Source organism: Schistocerca nitens, chromosome 2 (assembly GCF_023898315.1).
Source record: "Schistocerca nitens isolate TAMUIC-IGC-003100 chromosome 2, iqSchNite1.1, whole genome shotgun sequence".
Classification (NCBI taxonomy): Eukaryota; Metazoa; Arthropoda; class Insecta; order Orthoptera; family Acrididae; genus Schistocerca; species Schistocerca nitens.
In genome coordinates this window covers 455,072,308-455,095,669 of record NC_064615.1, presented here as the reverse complement: position 1 = coordinate 455,095,669, position 23,362 = coordinate 455,072,308, and the positions used below count along the sequence as shown (strand labels likewise).

The following is a 23,362-nucleotide window of genomic DNA, read 5'->3' as shown; positions in this document are numbered from 1 at the left end:
CTCTTTACTGGATTCAAGACATTTTCTTTAGATGTCAGAATATGTGGCATTCATTCAGAATACGTTGAATATGCTGAGCAGCATGGATGTTCAATCAATTTGAACTTAAAATCTCTTGGTCTTCCTTTTAAAATACCTTTGTTAGCAGCCCCACTGTTTTGCTTACTGCCTAGTGCAAGTCTCTTGTTCATACCACTTGAGCTGCTTTTGTGTCACATGTCTTGAGTGTAACTTCCTTTTGTAAATGACTGTCACATGAGTGTATAGTGTGGTTTAGTGTTATTGCTGTTGTTGTTGTTGTTGGTGTTGGTGGTGGTGGTGGTGGTGGTGGTGGTGGTGGTGGTAGTGTAAGAAAGGAGATGCTGAAACCCAGTGCCAGCACACACACTCCACTTGTCAGTTAGTTACATGTTCCATGGGTCACTTTGCAAAACAAATCATGATGATGTGCAGTGAGTCAGTTTACAGTCACATAGTTTAATTTTCATCTCTAAAAAAATAAAACAACATACATAATTTTTTGTTTGTTTGCAGATACATGTTTGCAATCGTGTTACATATTGAAATACCTGCAGAAAAGTATCACGGCATGCTGCAACAGGAGCCAAAATAAAATGGAGCAGCCCAATGATAGAGTAGAGTATCATGTAGTAATTGTTTTTTGTATTTGAAAGGGAGCAATGCTACAGCAATCAATGTTGGGTTGGTGGAAGTGTATGGCAACAATATGACACAGCAGTTATGTGGCACAAACACTTCCAGTTGGTCTAACAAGTCTGAATGAAAAAACTGAAGTGGCAGACCATATCTCTGAAGAACTGGAAATCACAAAAGCCATATCCCTTTGAAGAACTGGAAATCACAAAAGAAATGAAAAGTGAAAATCAGTAGTAAATCAGTTTTCAACATCTTGCACAACATTTTGAACATGACAAAAGGTGACTGGGTTCTGTGATTGCTCACACCCATTAAACAAGCCTGCCGAACTGAGACAGCACATGATGATTCTTTGGTTTATGAAATTTTGCCTCCCTCCCCAATACTCTCCTGACATGGCACCCAGTTACTTCTTACTCTTTCCTCAAATGAAGATACCACTGAATGACAGCCATTTCCAGAATGATTAGGTGATTCTGATGTGAATCTTTTCCAAATCAGGCAAAATGTAGATTTCTATAACGAAGATATCCACGAAGTCATCCCTTGTCAGAAAAAAAAATGTGATGCACTGAAGGATGAACAAATAAAAAAAGAACTAACAGTGTCATCAATATTTCCCGGTCAGTTTGATTTTTTGGGAGTGATAATTAATTCCGTATGATCCCCTGTATTAACATAATTGGTATTAAAAATAGCCAAAACCTGACCACTTACAGATGGGTTCATAACAGGAAACAATATTTACTTAAGTAACAAAAGTGAGTATAAAACACTTCTGCACAATATAAACTTCTTGTTTCTAAATAAAAATTCACCTATGAAATAACAAGTTCCCTAAACGGAAATATTTCAGTTTTAAAATTTATTTTCACTCTGTCAGGAATTACATCTTTGTGTAAATGACAAAAGATTTTGGTGGCAGCATTATTCAGCACTTTCTGAGCTATAGTCGATATTAGTAAAGAGTAATTTTCTTTCAGTATTGTAACAATGGATATCATTATTCCTTTGGAATTGTAATAAATTATTTAGAACAAATTCCATGAGAGAAAATTTGTACAGTGAATCTGTAGTTAAAACATGTAACTCCTTACACAGGTGTCTCCACGATAATTGAGGATGGGCAATATATATTATTCTTATGGCATACTTTCGTGCAACGAAGATTTACTTTCTTAGAGAAGAACAATTTCAGAATGTAATTTCATATGAGACTACTGAATGAAAATCAGCAAGATGTGTTAACTTACTGATTTGTCTCCCTCTAGACCTGCAGTAATGCAAAGTGCAAAAGTGACTGACATGAGTTGTTTCAGGAAGACTAAAATGAGTATTTTCCTATTACAATTCTGAACAATACAAACATGCAAAAAAATTCTGAAGAGTCTGTCTTGTTTACAAGCCCCTTTCCATGCTTAATTTGTCACTGGTGTTGTATCCTTTGATGTACAGAACTGAATATGCTGCTTTTTAAAATTAAGACTATTTGCAGAAAACCCATCAATTATCCTTTCTTAACACATTATTTACAAATTCCTTTGTTGCTTTAAGCCTAATAGGACTGACTACAATACTTGTCTCATCTGCAAAAAGAATGAATTCTGCTTGAGTAGCATCAAAGGAAACACCAACCTTAGCACCCATATCCAACATACAGCTCATTATCCCCACTGACATATGTCCTCTCTCCATCAGATACGGAAGAGAGGTTTAATGTTAAACTCAGAAGATCAGGAAAAAGCAAAGTGATCAGGAATTTTACTATCTCCTGGGCCCAATATGTCTAATGAAAACATTTCCACTGTCAGAATTCAAACCAATCACTCCTGAGAGAACCACAACTGTAAAAGCATGTTTTAGTAGCCTCAGTAATAAAGGCAAAGTATCTTGATGAAAGATGATACTTTTTCCCTTTATTTTTCAATCCAAACCTATTTTTCTACCAAGGTGGTTCAGTAGACTTGCACAGAATTTTTTAGATATTGTTGAATCTTTTGTAACACCTATTTTATCCTAGAAAACATTGGCTTCATTGATTAACTTTTTTCTGACACTAGGCCACACATTTCCACCCACAGCTTTGAAGCTTTTTGTTCTGATGTGAAAATGTAGACCCTTAACTCATTTACAGAAGCAAATCAGTGAATAAAATCAAACATATTTTTCTTAAAATTATCCAAACATTACTGAAAATATTGTTTCCTCATTTACCTTCAATCAAAATCCAACACACAAGGCATTCATCTTGTACACAGCTTTCCATATATCAATTACATCGGTGTGGTAACAACTCAATAAGAGCAATTCATGGTGACAAGAGCTCTAATTTTGGTAGCTTAGTACCAATACTATACACCACAGAACTCACTGTGATGGTCTGTACTAGGAAATTTTGTAATAGCTTCTGAGATTGATTTCAAAATACCAAATAAATTAACATTCATGTAGTATACAAACTGCAACACCATTATTTCTCTCTTTGAACAGGCTATTCATTAGTTTTAAGTATTAAGAGACCAACTGCCACTACAATCTTCTGCTGATGCCAGCAAGTCGACAAGAATAACCTGAGAACAATGTCTATATGCAGTATAGTTAATATTTCATTTCTTCTAGCAACTGACTGATTAGCATCAATTAGGCACTTATGGGAATCCAAGGCTTAACAGAGTTCAGTTAGTGGGTCAAGTACTTCGCAAATCTCCTTGTACAGCAGTCTTTTGACTGGAAACAACAATAACAACGTTCAACTGCTGCTGCCACTGCCAACAACAATAACTACAACAAACTGTTACCACCTACTCTGTGCATCTTTAATCACTCATTGTACATCATCACAATCACTCACTGCCTGATATCACACTGTGCACCATTGATGTTTTCATCTACGGTTGCAGTACTGTGGTGCCCATTTCAAACAGAATTAATTTATTTATAGGTTTTTCGTATCTAGGAGTGCACAGTGTGTAAAAATTTTTAACAGTTCGTTAATTATTATACATACCTCATGACATTTTTATCAAAATGCAATATTACGCAGTATTTGTTATTATATACATTTACCAAATACAATATGGCTCTATGGTGATAGACCAAAAAAATCTTAATCGATGCTACAGTTTTGTTTTTCTACGCACTCCCTTACTGTACAGAAGCAGCACTTGAGCAAGTAATCCTTCACAGTTTCACAGTTAATTTGAAACGTTTCCAACGTATTATTATTTTTGTGAATTTGGGTAATAATCTTTAGTTGTAATCTAAATGATTTCAAATTTGCTCACTGTTTGCCCGAAGTACATCATATTTCAATACTGAGTGCCTGTAAGCACAAAATTTGGTCCTGAGGTCATCACATCATATACAATTTCTTAGTATTTGTATTATGAAACATGTTTTGCTTCACTTTCTGTTTATGTGGTCTATATTTAATTTCAAGTTCTGTTGTATTCATACATCAAGAAAATTTGTACTCTCCAATTGTTTGTCTATTTATTTCAATATGAATATTAGTTTGCACCCTCTTCCTGGTGGTGATTATGTCCACTGCAACAGTTTTTTCTTGATTTATAATCAAACTGTTTACATCAAAGTACTCTACTACATTTTTATGATGGCCTTAACGTTGTCTTTAATACTTCCTGTAATTAACAAACTGGCATCTGGAGACTAGTATAATTTTCTGTTGTTACTGTTTATATCTAAAGCATTTACACTATGTACAGACAACATTGCACTCAATATGGAATCTTGGAGAACTCCACGTCTGACCACTAATAAATCTGAGTAATGGGTACTCACTGTGCCGCTTACTTTGTGTGTTACCTCTATGAACAATTTTCTTTCATGTAGGTATGATTTAATCCAGTTACAAGGTGCTCCCATAATATCTAAATTCTCAATCTTATTAAGCAATTTATCATGACAGATGGTATTAAAAGCTTTTGAGGAGTCTAGGAACATGCTCAACATATGTTCCTACCTATCTAGAGCCTATAGCACTTCATATAGAAAAGAAAAGATCACTTTCGGCTTCCTTTTTTAGAGATTATGCCAGCATATCTTTTTCACAAACAAATCTAGTATTTCATCTATCCCTGACAAGTGTTTTAATTTTAGTAGCTTCATTTCTTCCTATACTACCTGTACATTTGTTTGCATGAGAAATACTATGTTATCTACCTCTTCAGTTTTTGATCTCATTTGTGTGGGATGTTTATGGCTGATATTTTCCTCAAAAAGTTTACTGATAATTTACAAATTTTAATTCAATTCATATTTGTTTCTTTACAATTTCAAATAGTTTTCAAGTTACTGGACACGTTTCTTATGTATCTATCAATTTCCTTAGTTCAGTCATCATACAAAGGCCTAAATTGCAGATATTGAGATAAATGTTCATTGAATGGAAACTCAGAGCAAATAATTTTATAATGGTGAGGTACGTAAGTTACCCATCTGAATGCCAAGAATTCAGCAGAAGACTTATAAACAAAACCATCTGTCAGATCAAGTGGACACTTCTCTAACACTATCCTTACACATGACTAATGTGAAACAGCACTCTCCAGCAGCACATGTTGGTTTCATCTGGAGCACAAATCTCTGAGAACCCATTTCCAAAAAATGGAGAAGTGAGAAATAGCTGTGTTTTCTTTATCAGCAGTGATTGAAGATGATCAGAATACAACACAAAGGAGATTGTGTACATATTAGTGGACCGAAGACACTTAAACCATTTCTTCAAAAAATGTCTTGAGCCAAAGTTGTGAATGAGCAGTATGGAACATTTACGTCAAGTTAAAATTATATGCCAGGTCACAAACTGAAATTGACCCACAGTACATAGTGTGTTATCAATTTATTATTTGTGTACACATGATGAATGCATTCAACGATGTTGTTGTTATTGTTGTCACCATCGTTGTCTTCAGACCGAAGACTATCCTGTGCAAGCCTCTTCATCTGCTTACTGTACTTATTGCTTGATCTCCCCGTGCAGTTTTTACCGCCCACACTTCCCTCCAGTACTAAACTGGCCATTCCTTGATGTCTCAGAATGTGTCCAATCATTCAATCCCTCCTTTTAGTCAAGTTATGCCACATATTTCCTTTCTCCCGCATTCGATTCAGTACCTCTTCATTAGTTACAGGATCACCCCATCTAATCTTTGGCATTCTTCTGTAGCACCACATTTCAGAAGTTTCTATTCTCTTCTAGTCTGAACTGGTTATTGGTCACATTTCACTTCCATACACAGCTACACTCAGAAAAATGCCTTCAGAAAGGACTTCCTGACACTTAAATCTATGTTTGATGTTAACAGATTCCTGTGCTTCAACAACACTTTTCTTGCATTTGCCACTCTGCATCTACTATCCTCTCTACTTTGGCCATCATCAGTTATTTTACTGCCACAATAGCAAAACTCATCAACAACTTTTGATCTCTCACTTCCTAATCTAATTCCCTCAGCATAGCCCAATTTAATAAAACTACAGTCCATTATTTTTGTTTTGCTTTTGTTGATGTTCAACTTACATCCTCCTTTTGCAACACTGTCCATTCCGCTCAACAGCTCTTCCAAGTCCTTTTCCATCTGTAACTAAATTACAATGTTATCAGAGAAAGTTTTTATTTCTTCTCCCTGAACTTTAATTCACTCTCCAATGTTTTCCTTGCTTTCCTTCATAGTTTGCTCAATGGACAGACTGAATAACATTGCGGATGGGCTACAGTCTTGTCTCACTCCCTTCTCAACCACTGCCCCCTTTTCATGCCTTTTGGCTACTATAATGGCCATCTGATTTCTGTACAACCTGCACATGACCTTTCGTTTCCCATATTTTACCCCTACTATCTTCAGAAATTTTAAGAATGTATTCCAGTCAACACCGTCAAAACCTTCCTCCAATCTACATATGCTATAAACAAAGGTTATCCTCTCATTAACCTATCTTCCAAGGTAAGCCATATGGATGGGTAGTTTGGGGGAGAAACCCAGACAGCGAGGTCATCGGTCTCATCAGATTGTGGAAGGACGGGGAAGGAAGTCGGCTATGCCCTTTCAAACAAACCATCCCGGCATTTGCCTGGAGCGATTTATGGAAATCACGGGAAACCTAAATCAGGACGGCCAGACGTAGGATTGAACCGTCGTCCTCCTGAATGCGAGTCCAGTGTGCTAAGCCATATGGTCATTACTTCCTTACATGTTCCAGCATTACCGAACTATCAGTTTAATAAGTCACAGCTGCAAAATACTAACGCGAATTCTTTACAGACGAATGGAAAAACTGGTAGAAGCGGACCTCGGGGAAGATCAGTTTGGATTCCGTAGAAATGTTGGAACACGTGAGGCAATACTAACCTTACGACTTATCTTAGAAGAAAGATTAAGAAAAGGCAAACGTACGTTTCTAGCATTTGTAGACTTAGAGAAAGCTTTTGACAACGTTAACTGGAATACTCTCTTTCAAATTCTGAAGGTGGCAGGGGTAAAATACAGGGAGCGAAAGGCTATTTACAATTTGTACAGTAACCAGATGGCAGTTATAAGAGTCGAGGGGCATGAAAGGGAAGCAGTGGTTGGGAAAGGAGTGAGACAGGGTTGTAGCCTCTCCCCGATGTTATTCAATCTGTATATTGAGCAAGCAGTAAAGGAAACAAAAGAAAAATTCGGAGTAGGTATTAAAATTCATGGAGAAGAAGTAAAAACTTTGAGGTTCGCCGATGACATTGTAATTCTGTCAGAGACAGCAAAGGACTTGGAAGAGCAGTTGAACGGAATGGACAGTGTCTTGAAAGGAGGATATAAGATGAACATCAACAAAAGCAAAACGAGGATAATGGAATGTAGTCAAATTAAATCGGGTGATGCTGAGGGGATTAGATTAGGAAATGAGACACTTAAAGTAGTAAAGGAGTTTTGCTATTTAGGGAGTAAAATAACTGATGATGGTCAAAGTAGAGAGGATATGAAATGTAGACTGGCAATGGCAAGGAAATCGTTTCTGAAGAAGAGAAATTTGTTAACATCGAGTATAGATTTAAGTGTCAGGAAGTCGTTTCTGAAAGTATTTGTATGGAGTGTAGCCATGTATGGAAGTGAAACATGGACGATAACCAGTTTGGACAAGAAGAGAATAGAAGCTTTCGAAATGTGGTGCTACAGAAGAATGCTGAAGATAAGGTGGGTAGATCACGTAACTAATGAGGAGGTATTGAATAGAATTGGGGAGAAGAGAAGTTTGTGGCACAACTTGACTAGAAGAAGGGATCGGTTGGTAGGACATGTTTTGAGGCATCAAGGGATCACAAATTTAGCATTGGAGGGCAGCGTGAAGGGTAAAAATCGTAGAGGGAGACCAAGAGATCAATACACTAAGCAGATTCAGAAGGATGTAGGTTGCAGTAGGTACTGGGAGATGAAGAAGCTTGCACAGGATAGAGTAGCATGGAGAGCTGCATCAAACCAGTCTCAGGACTGAAGACCACAACAACAACATGTTCCAGCATTTCTCTGAACTCAAAACGACCTTCCCCAAGGTCAGCTTCTACCAGTTTTTCCTCTCTTCTGCAAATAATTTTTGTCGGTATTTTGCAACCGTGACTTATAAAACTGATAGTCCGTTAATATTCACATATGTCAGTATCTGTTTTCTTTGGCATTGGAATTATTACTTTCTTCCTGAAGTCTGAGAATATTTTCACTGTCTCAGATACCTTGCATATCAGGTGGAATAGTTTAGTCATGGGTCAGTCAACCTAAGATGTCAAGTGAATGAAATGTCTGAGGGAATGTAATCAACACCATGAGCTTTGTTTTCGCCTAGGTCTTTCAGTGCTCTGTCAAATTCTTCTCGCAGTATCATATCTCCCATTACATCTTCATCTACTTGCTCTTCCATTTCTATAAAACTGCTTTCAAGTTAATTTCTCTTGTATAACCCCTCTACATATTTCCTCTACCTTTCAGCTTTCTCTTCTTTGCTTAGTACTGGTTTTCCAAATGAACTCTTGTTATTCATATGGCTGCTTTTTTCTCAAAAGGCTATTTCAATTATTCTGTACAAGGTCTCTACCTTTTCCCAAGTTATTCATGCTTTACATTTGTCCTCTAACTGCTTCTGCTTAGTCATTTTGCATTCCTGCCAATCTCTTCTTTCAGACATTTGCATTCCCTTTCGTCTGTTTCATTTCCTGCAATTTTATATTTCCTTCTTTCATCAATTAAATTCAACATCATTTGTGATATCCAAGAATTTCTATTAGGCCTTGCCTTTTTACCTATCTGGCCTACTGCTGACTTCACTATATCATCTCTCAAAACCATCCATTCATCTTGCACTGCATTCCTTTCACCCATTACAGTCAATTGCCTAATGCTCCCTTTGAAATTATTAACAAGCTCTGCATGAAAAGATTGACAGAGCACTGAAAGACCTAAGTCGAAACAAGGCCCCAGGAATAGACAACATTCCATTAGAACTACTGACAGCCTTGGGAGAGCCAGGCCTAACAAAACTCTACCATCTGGTGAGCAAGATGTATGAGACAGGCGAAATACCCTCAGACTTCAAGAAGAATATAATAATTCCAATCCCAAATAAAGCAGGTGTTGAAGAGATGTGAAAATTATCGAACTATCAGTTTAATAAGCCACAGCTGCAAAATACTAACACGAATTCTTTTCAGACAAATGGAAAAACTGGTAGAAACTGACCTCGGGGAAGATCAGTGAGGTAATACTGACCCTACTACTTATCTTAGAAAATAGAATAAAGAAAGGCAAACCTATGTTTCTAGCATTTGTAGACTTAGAGAAAGCTTTTGACAATGTTGACTGGAATACTCTCTTTCAAATACTGATGGTGGCAGGGGTAAAATACAAGGAGCGAAAGGCCATTTACAAATTGTACAGAAACCAGATGGCAGTTATGAGTCGAGGGACATGAAAGGGAAGTAGTGGTTGGGAAGGGAGTGAGACAGGGTTGTAGCCTATCCCCGATTTTCTTCAATCTGTATATTGAGCAATCAGTAAAGGAAACAAAAGAAAAATTCGGAGTTGGAATTAAAATCCATGAAGAAGCAATAAAAACTTTGAGGTTTGCCGATGACATTGTAATTCTGTCAGAGACAGCAAAGGACCTGGAAGAGCAGCTGAATAGAATGGACAGTGTCTTGAAAGGAGGATATAAGATGAACATCAACAAAAGCGAAACGAGGATAATGGAATGTAGTCGAATTAAGTCAGGTGATGCTGAGGGAATTAGATTAGGAAATGTGACACTTAAAGTAGTAAATGAGTTTTGCTATTTGGTGGACAAAATAACTGATGATGGTCGAAGTGGAGAGGGTATAAAATGTAGACTGGCAGTGGCAAGGAAAACGTTTCTGAAGAAGAGAAATTTGTTAACATCGAGTATAGATTTAAGTGTCAAGAAGTTGTTTCTGAAAGTATTTGTATGGAGTGTAGCCATGTATGGAAGTGAAACGTGGACGATAAATAGTTTAGACAAGAAGAGAATAGAAGCTTTTGAAATGTGGTGCTACAGAAGAATGCTGAAGATTAGATGGGTAGATCACATAACTAATGAGCAGGTATTGAATAGAATTGGAGAGAAGAGAAATTTGTGGCACAACTTGACTAGAAGAAGGGATCGGTTGGTAGGGCACATTCTGAGGCAAGGGATCACCAATTTAGTATTGGAGGGCAGCGTGGAGGCTAAAAATCATAGAGGGAGACCAAGAGATGAATACACTAAACAGATTCAGAAGGATGTAGGTTGCAGTAGGTACTGGGAGAGATTAACATTGCACAGGATAGAGTAGCATGGAGAGCTGCATCAAACCAGTCTCTGGACTGAAGACCGCCGCAACAACAACAACAACAACAACAAGCTCTGATTCTTTCAATTTACCCAGGTCCTCATTTCTAAATTTTCTACCTTTTCTGAAATTCTTTGGTGTTTACACCAGGAATTGGCGAAGGGATCATTTTTGTCTTCAATGTTATATACAGTTTTCACTTAGTTCATGAAATAATATGACATTTCCTAATTTTTTCCTCCTCTTTATGATGATGTATTATGATATACAAAGTATTTATATTTTCTTCGACATTTTATTTGGTATACCTAGAGAGGCAAAAAGGTCAATTTGACACAGGTGTAATTTCTCTTCTGAATATATGTAAATCATCAAACAATGGAAAATCCAGGATGGAATGTAACAATACCAGAGAAGGGAAGTTGCTACTCACCATACAGCGAAGATGCTGAGTCGTGATAGGCACAACAAAAAGATTCACACAATTGCGCAGGTGGGAACTTTCCCTGCAATACATCCTACGTTCCCATAACCCTTCTGGCCTCAACCTTCGTTAGTCACTGTCCTCACCCATCCAGCCCCCTCCCGTTCACATTCCAGCACTACACAGCCGTCATTTCACTGCCACACCCAGCCTTTTAATTTCTTTCTATTTCTCTCCTTCTGCTACTTACCCCCTCCCCCTCTGCACCTTCTCTCCTGCCCTCTGTCTAAACTGCAACACTTCACTGTCCGCCACTCCCACCACACTATCCTTCCCCCTCCCCGCCCCAGCCTCCTCCTTACCCCTAGCCAGTCGCCACTCCCATCATGCACTGGTGCTGCTGCTCACAGTGTGGTTTCACTTTTCTGAGACTGCAGACGTGTGTGCAAGTTGCATTTGCGTGAATGTATGTGTGTCTACTACTGACAAAGGCTTTAATGGCCGAAAGCTATAATTGTGTGAATCCTTTTGTTGTGCCTATCGCGACTCAGCATCTCCGCCATATGGTGAGCAGCAACTTTCCGTCTCTGGTATTGTAAATCATCAAATAATGAAGTGACAATCACCAATCATGCAGATCAGTTACTGTTCATTGCTGCGTCTCGGTATGTGCACATTCCACTCTGCCACAGTTTAATATTGTAACAATGAAAATGATCAATTATTGATAATATAATGTAAATGGATAAATCAAAAACCTATTCACCACGGGGTGGCACAGGAACACACACAAAAGGATTTAACATTTACAAGCTTTCGGAGCCAGTGGCTCCTTCTTCTGGCAGACGAGTTGAAGTGGAAGGAAGAAGGGTAAAGAAAAAGGACTGGAGAGGTTTAGGGAAAGGGTATAGTTCAGGAAACTCACCCAGCACTCTGGGTCAGGGCAGACTTACCAGACAGGATGAAAAGGAAAGACTGATTGTTGGGGACTGCAGCGGACGAGATTTGAAAATCTGAGAGCTTAAAGGTGACAGTGTAAATGCAAGACAGAGGTTACTACTAAAACACCATGCGTGAGTTAATAAGAGTGAAAAGCTAAGTTCATTGTATGTAACAAGAGGTGGGAGGGGGGATTGCAAGAAATAGACAAAACTCTGATTTTTCTGAATTTTCTGGCTTGTCTATTTTTCGCCGTCCCCCCTCCCACCTCTGTTACATACAATGCACTAAGCTTTTCACTCTTATTAACTCATGCACGATGTTTTAATAATAATCTCTGCCTTTCCTATTACCCTGTCTTCCACCTTTAAGTTCTCAGGTTTTCAAATCTCATTCAGTCCAGTCCCCGACAATCAGTCTTTCCTTCTCATCCTGTCCAGTATATCTCCCCTTATCCAGGGTTCCGGGTGACTTTTCTGAACTGTACCCCTTTCCCTAAACCTCTCCAGGCCTTTTCCTTCACCTCTTCCTCCCTCTTCAACTCTTCTGCAAGAAGATGGCTCCAAAATCTTGTAAACGCTGAATCCTTGTGTGTGCATACGTTCACCTGCCGCCACTTAGTGAGTAGATTTTTTATCTATCCATTTACAGTTTATATCGCGTCATCCAAGTAACATTCTTTGTCCATGAAAGACACTGCTGAACATGTCTCATCAGTGTGGGATTTCAGATGAATGAAACATCCCTGAATTCCCACACTGAATCAGAAACTGACTTCACTGATGAAGACGAGGATTTTATACCAGAGAAAAGTGAAGATATGCGAGAAGAAGTTGTGAGCAAGGTATGGAAGTGAATTCAGATGCTGACCTACGACACCGCTCACTTCATCCATCACAGCATGCCCAACTGAATGCCTCAACAAAGATCGTCACAAGGGATGAAACCGAGTCAGAGGCTGCCAATTTTTCACCTTCTGGAAGGAGGTCGGCTGTGAAAGTTGTGCTGTGCCCCAACAAAGTTCAGCACATGAATCGTAAATTTTTAAAGTATAATTCCAGCCGCAGCCAGGCAGTAGACACCAGCTCAGGTGATGTCCTAATAAAGTAAGCAACTGGGCAGTACTGTTTACATTAAATCAAAATATTCTGGCCAGATGGAACTTACTTCACTGGTCACAGCTAAGATGCATAGAAACACAAACAAAACACAACACAGTGTGACCAGGAGCGAAGTAACCTTCTGTAACTCAGAGCACTTGCATGCTACCGAGGAACTCCCATGTTGCAAATTTAACCCAGCTTAGCAACCTGTGCTCAGGTGTTGGCGAGCTTTACAAAGCTCACGGGTCAAGTATATGGTAAACCTACTCATCCCCCTCCAGTAGGACTACATCAGAAGTGCAGCTATAAGGGTATAAACATTCAAGCTTATGGGATCAAGGCACTCAGTCATGTAGTCATTCTCTCTGTGTATTGAACTGGTGGAAATGACAAGCTTTTGAGTTTCGGAGAAAATTTGGATACTACTGGATGATGACGATTGGATGGTAACCTGTCCACTGATTAATTCATTGAGTTTCGGCAAGAGGTGTGCCATACCTGTGGCACGATGGCTGTAAGCCTTGGTGAAATCTCACCAATGCGGGGAGTTGGCGTCCAGCCAGCCTTCACCCTCTGAGGGACTTCAGCTGATGGAATGCAAGCTGCCTATAATCTGGCTCGGGAAGGCACATTCTTGCAACCTCCTAGTCACTTAGACATCATCGGCCACTTTCCTGGTCTACCCCTGTGGGGGTGATCGGTGCATTGCCACTCGGCATCAGCACATCAAGTGTTGGCTACCACACCTAACCACTCAACATGACAATGACTACAAGCGGGGATTAGCTGATACAATTCCAGAGGGCCTGAGTGTCCCGCATTTGTCTTCACCTGTGGGCTACCTACACAGTGGCACAACAACTGATACCTGCAACCCAGAACAACAAATGTCACTGATCTGACTAGGGCATCAGCGCATTCCACAGCCAGCTGTCTCTGCTAATTCTTGCACTGACTAATCAAACCCCATGACAAAATGTTCCATTCTTTGTTGGATCTTTTCTATATCTTATATTAATCCAACCTAGTGAAGGTCTCAGCCTGATGAGCAGTAACCAAGAATAAATCATATACATGTTTCTGTAAGCCACTTCATTCACAACTGAATTACATTTCCTTAAGATTATGAATCTCAGGCTGGCATCTGCTTTTGCTACAATTTGTTTTACACAGCAATTCCACTTTAAATCACTCCAGTTGGTTACACTTGCATATTTTAAAATTCTTACTGTTTCCAGTAATTAGTCTCCAATAGTGTAATCAAATAGTTGTGGATTTTTTTGCCTATTTATATGCAATATGTTACATTTACTTATGTTCAGGGTCAACTGCCAGTCCGTGGCACCACTCATGATCCTCTGCAGAGCATTCTGTAATTTGCTTGTCTTCTAGCAGTGCTCTCTTCCAATCAACAACTGTACTGTCTGCAAACAGCCTCATTAAGCTTCTGACATTATCCATTATATCATTTATATGTACTGTGAACTGTAAAGGCCCTACCAAGCTTGATGCAAGACCTGTCCCTTACATGCTCCTACGACCACCTACTCCTGTCCGGTCACTAACATTACCTATCACATCAAAGGCAGGGCTACCTGTGACACCAGTCATGTGATCTACAAGCTACGCTGTAACCACTGTGCTGCATTCTATGTAGGCATGACAACCAACAAGCTGTCTATCCGCATGAAGGGCCACCGACAAACTGTGGCCAAAAAACAAGTGGACCACCCTGAAGCTGAACACGCTGCCAAACATGATACCCCCCCATCTCAATGACTGCTTCACAGCCTGTGCCATACGGATCCTTCCCACCAACACCAGCTTTTCTGAATTGCACAGGTGGGAACTTTCCCTGCAATACATCCTATGTTCCCGTAACCCTCCTGGCCTCAACCTTCGTTAGTCACTGTCCTCACCCATCCAGCCCCCTACCTGTTCCCATTCCAGCACTACACAGCCGTCATTTCACCGCCACACCCAATCTTTTAATTTCTTTTATTTTTATTTCTCTCCTTTCCGCTACTTACCATCTCCCCTCTTCGCACCTTCTCTCCTACCCTCTGACTAAACTGCAACAATTCACTGTCCGCCACTCCCACCATACTATCCCTCCCCCTCCCCGCCCCAGCCTCCACCTTACCCCCACCCAGTCGCCACTTCCATCATGCACTGGTGCTGCTGCTAGCAGTGTAATTTCAGCTCTCTGAGACTGCAGACGTATGTGCACGTTACACTTGTGTGTGTGTGTGTGTGTGTGTGTGTGTGTGTGTGTGTGTGTGTGTTTTAGAGAGAGAGAGAGAGAGAGAGAGAGAGAGAGAGGAGAGAGAGAGAGCGCAACTTTCCTTCTCTCGTATTGCTACCAAGCTTTTTGGGATACTCCTAAAATTGTGTTCAAAACCATCAGTTTTGATCCATTAAGAACAATGTATTGAGTTCTGCCTGCGAGGAAGTACCAGATTCAATCACAAATCTTATTTGATACCCAGTAAATTCATATTTTATTCACTAACCGAAACTGCAAAATTCCACCACATGCTCTCCTGCAATTAAGGAACACAACATTAACCTGGGTGCCTTTGTTTATAGCACTCTGTACCTCATGAACAAACAGCGAGATTTATGACTGCAGAGTCCACATTAACTTTTCGAACAAGAAAACTTTGTTCCCCAAAAACTTCATAATATGTTGTTGTTGTTGTTGTTGTTATGGTCTTCAGTCCTGAGACTGGTTTGATGCAGCTCTCCATGCTACTCTATCCTGTGCAAGCTTCTTCATCTCCCAGTACCTACTGCAACCTACATCCTTCTGAATCTGCTTAGTGTATTCGTCTCTTGGTCTCCCTCTACGATTTTTACCCTCCACACTGCCCTCCAATACTAAACTGGTGATCCCTTGATGCCTCAGAACATGTCCTAACAACCGATCCCTTCTTCTAGTCAAGTTGTGCCACAAACGTCTCTTCTCCCCAATCCTATTCAACACTTCCTCATTAGTTATGTGATCTACCCATCTAATCTTCAGCATTCTTCTGTAGCACCACACTTCGAAAGATTCTAATCTCTTCTTGTCCAAAATATTTATCGTCCATGTTTCACTTCCATACATGGCTACACTCCATACAAATACTTTCAGAAACGACTTCCTGACACTCAAATCTATACTCGATGTTAACAAATTTCTCTTCTTCAGAAATGCTTTCCTTGCCATTGCCAGTCTACATTTTATATCCTCTCTACTTCGACCATCATAAGTTATTTTGCTCCCCAAATAGCAAAATTCCTTTACTACTGTAAGTGTTTCATTTCCTAATCTAATTCCCTCAGCATCACCCGACTTAATTCGACTACATTCCATTATCCTCGTTTTGCTTTTGTTGATGTTCATCTTATACCCTCCATTCAAGATACTATCCATTCCATTCAACTGCTCTTCCAAGTCCTTTGCTGTCTCTGACAGAATTACAATGTCATCGGCGAACTTCAAAGATTTTATTTCTTCTTCATGGATTTTAATTCCAACTCCGAATTTTTCTTTTGTTTCCTTTACTGATTGCTCAATATACAGATTGAAGAAAATCTGGGATAGGCTACAACCCCCGTCTCACTCCCTTCCCAACCACTGCTTCCCTTTCATGTCCCTCAACTCTTATAACTGCCATCTGGTTTCTGTACAAATTGTAAATAGCTTTTTGCTCCCTGTATTTTACCCCTGCCACCTTCAGAATTTGAAAGAGAGTATTCCAGTCAACATTGTCAAAAGCTTTCTCTAAGTCTACAAATGCTAGAAACGTAGGTTTGCCTTTCCTTAATCTAGCCGCTGTAAGATAAGTCGTAGGGTCAGTATTGCCTCACGTGTTCCCATATTTCTACGGAATCCAAACTGATCTTCCTCAAGGTCAGCTTCTACCAGTTTTTCCATTCGTCTGTAAAGAATTCGCGTTAGTATTTTGCAGCTGTGACTTATTAAACTGATAGTTCGGTAATTTTCACATCTGTCAACACCTGCTTTCTTTGGGATTGTAATTATTATATTCTTCTTGAAGTCTGAGGGTATTTCGCCTGTCTCATACATCTTGCTCACCAGATGGTAGAGTTTTGTCAGGACTGGCTCTCCCAAGGCTGTCAGTAGTTCTAATGGAATTTTGTGTACTCCCGGGACCTTGTTTCAACTCAGGTCTTTCAGTGCTCTGTCAAACTCTTCACACAGTATCATATCTCCCATTTCATCTTCATCTACATTCTCTTCCATTTCCATAATATTGTCCTCAAGTACATCGCCCTTGTATAGACCCTCTATATACTCCTTCCACCTTTTTGCTTTCCCTTCTTTGCTTATAACTGGGTTTCCATCTGAGCTCTTGATATTCATACAAGTGGTTCTCTTTTCTCCAAAGGTCTCTTTAATTTTCCTGTAGGCAGTATCCATCTGACCCCTAGTGAGATAAGCCTCTACATCCTTACATTTGTCCTCTAGCCATACCTGCTTAGCCATTTTGCACTTCTTGTCGATCTCATTTTTGAGACGTTTGTATTCCCTTTTGCCTGCTACATTTACTGAATTTTTATATTTTCTCCTTTCATCAATTAAATTCAATGTTTCTTCTGTTACCCAAGGATTTCTACTAGCCCTCGTCTTTTTTCCGACTTGATCCTCTGCTGCCTTCACTACTTCATCCCTCAAAGCTACCCATTCTCCTTCTACTGTATTTCTTTTCCCCATTCTTGTCAATTGTTCCCTTATGCTCTGCCTGAAACTCTCTACAACCTCTGGTTCTTTCAGTTTATCCAGGTCCCATTTCCTTAAATTCCCACCTTTTTGCAGTTTCTTCAGTTTTAATCTACAGTTCATAACCAATAGATTGTGGTCAGAGTCCACATCTGCCCCTGGAAATGTCTTACAATTTAAAACCTGGTTCCTAAATCTCTGTCTTACCATTATATACTCTATCTGAAACCTTTTAGTATCTCCAGGGTTCTTCCATGTATACAACCTTCTATCATGATTCTTAAACCAAGTGTTAGCTATGATTAAGTTGTGCTCTGTGCAAAATTCAACCAGACGGCTTCCTCTTTCATTTCTTAGCCCCAATCCATATTCACCTACTATGTTTCCTTCTCTCCCTTTTCCTACTGACGAATTCCAGTCACCCATCACTATTAAATTTTTGTCTCCCTTCACTATCTGAATCATTTCTTTTATTTCATCATACATTTCACAATATATGAGCATAAAATATGTTCCATACTTCAACAGATTTCCTTCCATAAAACAGTATGGCCTGCCCCTTTATTTCCAGTCACTAAATACCCTTTCTTGCGCCAGCAACCTATGATAGACTACTGCTACAAGGGAAGCAAGTTCTTGCACATAATCTGTGAAGAATCTCACAAGTGTCTCACAGTGCCTAGATGTCTTTCCACTATTGAGCAATTTTAGTCTATTTTCTATTTGATGAACATTTATGTCAATACCTGCAATTCCAACTTTCGTGTGATGATTGAACTCAGAAACAGTATTATGACCATCCAAGGTTGAATAGTTTTGGAAGACCAAATTCAGTATTTCAGCGTTCTCTCTGTCATCATCTGTTTTGATGCCAGCATAATCACTGAGTGGCTGAATATATGATTTTGATCTTATTACTGTCTTTATGTAAGAGCACAACTTCTACGAATTTTCAGTCATTCGAACTCATCAAACACTTCTTGCAAAGCTCTACTTACACTCATTTTGACTTTGTTCAGATTTTGTTTGTCAACTTCATTTTGACATCACTTAAATCATTGATGAAGCACTCTTTTGTTTTCACAGCAACTTTCTTATGCAGCTGCTGAAGCATGGTGTGTTTTCCCTTACTTCAAATTTTGCTAACCACATACTGTACAAGGGTATATTGAACAAAACTTTTGAAATTTATCCATTTATGTGCCACATCTTCATCTTCAGAGATGAATATTTGATGTTCCCCAATTAGATACTCTGCAATTTGTATCCCATTATTCTTGCAAAGCAAAAATATTTTCTTACTTTTCCTAACATTCCATGCAACACTCAATAGTCACTGGTGTTCTTACAGCCCTACATTAATTGATGCCCTCTTCTATGTTAAATGATTTGAAAAGTTTGGGTCTGTTTGTTTTCAGGCCTACAACATTGCCCTCAGGAGTCAGTTCTCTAAATATATGCTCACGGTAATACTTGGACACATCATTCAAAACAATCTCTCATGAATGCTTGTCTCTAGCACCCGCTTTGATGGCATGTTGTCTCCACTGCTGTTACTACACACAAACAACATTACTGCACCCATCCATGTAGTCACAATTTTTCCCCTGGTGACACTATAAAATCCCCAAACAGAATTTTGCTTATAATTAAAACAGTATTTTGAAATTAATGTGTAGTGCAGAAATATGGTAATATTTATTTATTTATTTAGTAAAATTGCAGCCAAATAGCCATATACAGTTACTTTGCTTAACATTTTACATTTTTGCATATTCATTTATAGATTTCACTCTTTTGCTGCACAGTTCTATGTGATATCATTCACAGGCTTCATTACGCACACACACACACACACACACACACACACACACACACACACACACACACACGTTGTGGTTGGGTCATGATAATTTTTGTTTTTGCAAATTAGATGATGAAAGCCATGAACAGATAATCTAGTTACAACATGTCACAGTTCGAAGTTTGCAGCTGTCCATGAGCAGTTCATCATTGCTTCGGTGCCATATAACTCTGGCCATACTTTTTCTCGTTTATCCTCCATGATCTTCAGTTGATTTCTGGAAGTCTTGGTGTGTGGCATCATATATCGAAGTTTGATGTCTTCAATCAGGAATGTCTGTCTCACTAGCAGGTACACTAGTCTAGATCTTGTTGTCTTTGAGAGACCTAGTGCTTTTTTAGATAAGTCAATTTTATCTTTATTAATGTTTCTAGATTTTCTTTCTGTCAGGTGATCCTGTATAACCTCCATCCCACAGGCCAGGATTGGCAAGATCTTGTGTTGAATAATTTCACGGCCGTTTCTAGGGAAAGTAGACAGATGTTTTTGATGTCCTGTATTGCTATTATTGCTTGGGCCACACGTTCTGTTGTATGTTTTGTGAAGCATTTAGCTGTTGGTTGCAATGTCACCCCTAGGTCTTTAAAGTGTGATGGATTTTTATTTTTTGTCCTCTGATATTGATTTCTGCATTCTTGGATGTTTTACCTCCTTTTCTGAAAATTACCATTTCATTCTTTGTTACGTTTATGTGTAGTTATCTATTTATCTATTTTCTCAATGATTTTCTGCAGCTTCTGCATATCTGTTGATCCTATGGCTATGTCATCAGCGTATGCATATATGTATACATCATCTTCATTTTCTCCAATTTACAGTACTTCTTCAGTGGCAAGAATGTACAGCAAAGGGCTCATTGGATCACCCTGTAAGACTCCGTTTGATTGCAAAATGGGGTCAGAAAAAGAGAGGTTGTCTGATATTGTGATTAAGTTGTATTCGAGGACTGACTTGATTATTCTTGCCCATTGTGTTTTCCAGTTTTCAGACTATGAGATCTCTTTCCAGTAGGTCAAAGGCTTTGGTAAAGTCTATGAACACTGTGTAGAACATTTGTTTCTTCTTTATTGCTTCGTCAATGTTAATCAGAAGAAGACTGACTGCTGTAAGTGTTGATCTTCCAGATCTGAAGCCCAATTGTGGTTCTGGGAGATGACTGTCCACACAGGCTTTGTTTTTTTGTGTAATTATCTTTGAAAACATATTCTAGGGCTACGCCTCTGTACTTGTTTGTGTCCATTGGGGCTCCTCTACCTTTGTAGAGAACTTTTATTATCCAGTGTTTCCACTGGGTCGAAATATGGAAATATTGTACTAGTGCAGTTGTTGATTACTGTGACAGCTACTCAGTTGCGCATGCATGCCCGACAGAAATCTGTTGAGAGCAGTAGCGTGTAGAGGTTGGAAATATTCTGCAATGCCAATAGCCAGGTACAAGTGATTTTACTGCATCAGTCAACGACAGACAGGTACAGGGACCTAAATCTGCAGTTATGACTTCAGACCATTTCTGCGATATCCACACCCTACTTCATTTATGAAAGAAGAGTGGCAGTCTTAAATGGAATGCATTACTTTAACATGGTCTACATCTGAAATAGGCTGGGTTAGGACAGCAGCCCTTCTTCCATAAATGGAAGTGGTATAACAAATATGGTCTCAAGATGACAGTGTGACAATTTAACTAGTGTTCCTTTAACTCCCCGGTATGGAAATGTGCATGTGAAATATTTTTATTTAAAAATTAGGCAGATTACATATAAGTCATCACAATGCTATTAACTGAATCTGTTGTGCATGTGTAAGAGCAATGGACAATTAATTAATTTCATTACTATGAAAGATTCAGTGACAATTTACTCTTTGCAAAGACTACATTAGCAAACAGAAGCTTTACCTGTGAACCACAAACACATTAAACACAAATTTAAGAATGCGAATCTGCAAAAATATGAACAGCTATTTATTTATCATGCAATAGTCTACGTGCCAGCCATCTCAGCCTCAGAGGAAATATTTGAAATTAATATCTATATCAGTCGCATGCTGTGTAGTGTTGTTCTTTAAGGTTAACAATAACTGCTGATTTTCACAGAACTTTTTAAAATTTGTAATCATCAGACAATTTCAGGGGAACAATATATCAATGCCTGAAAACAATGAATCCTGTACTTAAAAGGTGTGATCTCCCCACAAGTTTTTTAAGAAAAACAGCTTCACCTTTTTTTATTATCATAAAGTCTTATTGACAGCTTTTGAAAACATTCAGGTAAATAAATCCCACAGCAGCCTCCTTTCAGCCAATTTTCCACTTATCCAACATGATACACATCACAACTGATGAATTTACTCTGTCCTTTTCTGGAATCAGATTTTGATAAGATTTATACCTTCAATGTGTTCGTTAGTTCTTAATAATTAAAAAAAGCTCAATCTGTTTTCAAGAAACCATGGAGACGATTCAGTGAATTTTTTAGAACTTACACTGTGAACTCTTCATTCCACCTTGGTTGATATGTGTTTCTCACTACTTCTGTCTTTCTTGGAGACTTCTCATCGACAGAGAGCTCTACATAGGGATTAGGTTTCAAGAAGCTACTGTTTCCACGAAGATGAGCACATTCAACTGAAATAATGAACATAGAAAATCTGGGTTACAGTATGTTAAATACAGAATTACATTACTAACAGTGGATTAGTTACCAGAATATCAAGACCTTCCAAGTGTGAAACTTAACAGCATTTAAATGCTAAATAACAGCACATTCTTCCTGTGAACTTAATTTATTAATATATTGACTGGTACATACTTGTGACACTTAACTGATGGTAGCCAGGAGAAGCAGAGTCAGACATTCTCAATAAATCCAATACTCCTTTCAGGAACCGTTTACACCATAAACATATCCAGATCTGAAATTTGAAGTCATTAAGTTCTGAGGCAATAATATTCTCTCTTCTATATTTAACTAAATAGTTTGTCTCTTCATTTGCACTATGGGCTGCAGCAGCATTTTATTTCCCCAAACTTTACAGTTCTTAGAAGCATTCCTGCATAAATGCACCAATATCTCAATGGGGCATACCATGACAACATTTTCTTCAATTACAGTATACTCAGTTTACTAAACTCAATACAGTTGTAATATGTTGGGTAGTACAATATGAGAAAAATGCTGAATGGTTTTAGTTGCTGCATATTGCATTTGTGGAAAAGGCTGAGTAGAACAGCCTAATCCTAACTGAGTAAATGAGCCAACTCAACAACACTAACTTAGCCCCAATTCAATGTGGCCTCTGAGAACAGTACTCTGAACAAATGAACATTTGGTCAAAATTATTCTATATCGGGGTAGGGGGACACTGTCTATGGAACAATGAATATAATAATGGATTAATATCTTGAGTTGTTTCAGCTCCATGATCACTGGGGAATGTAAGCACAAAGACACAGCTGTTCCATGAGTAGCACTAAGTACAGTTGCAGTATATTGCAGAGCCTGACGAAGTTAAACATCAGTGAAGAAAGAGTTCCATAAATGGAAAAAAAGTATATATCTGGAGGTCGAGGTGGTGTATTACATTTCTGACAGGAGGGAGAGCAGGTGGGAGGGAGGGGGAGGGGGAGAGGGGGAGAGGGAGGAGGGAGAGAGAGGGAGGAGGGAGAGAGAGGGAGGAGGAGGGGAAGAGGGAGGGGGATAGGGAGGAGGGAGAGAGAGGGAGGAGGAGGGAGAGAGGGAGGAGGAGGGTGAGAGAGGGGTGAGGGGGAGAGAGGGGAGGGGGAGGGGGAGGGAGGGAGGGAGGGAGAGGGAGA

General features: G+C 39.1%; 1 protein-coding gene across 1 annotated transcript in view; it reads right to left on the bottom strand.

Annotated features, from left to right (window-relative positions):
* Positions 1–23,362, bottom strand: part of LOC126236339 (E3 ubiquitin-protein ligase Su(dx)) — a 126,235-nt gene that overhangs the window by 74,971 nt on the left and 27,902 nt on the right. Inside the window, exons 2-3 of the mRNA XM_049945564.1 lie at positions 22,359–22,461; positions 22,033–22,174 (exon numbers count right to left, since the gene is read on the bottom strand). Coding sequence (XP_049801521.1) covers positions 22,033–22,174; positions 22,359–22,404 — 188 coding nt within the window. The 5' untranslated portion in view covers positions 22,405–22,461. The remainder of the gene's footprint in view (positions 1–22,032; positions 22,175–22,358; positions 22,462–23,362) is intronic.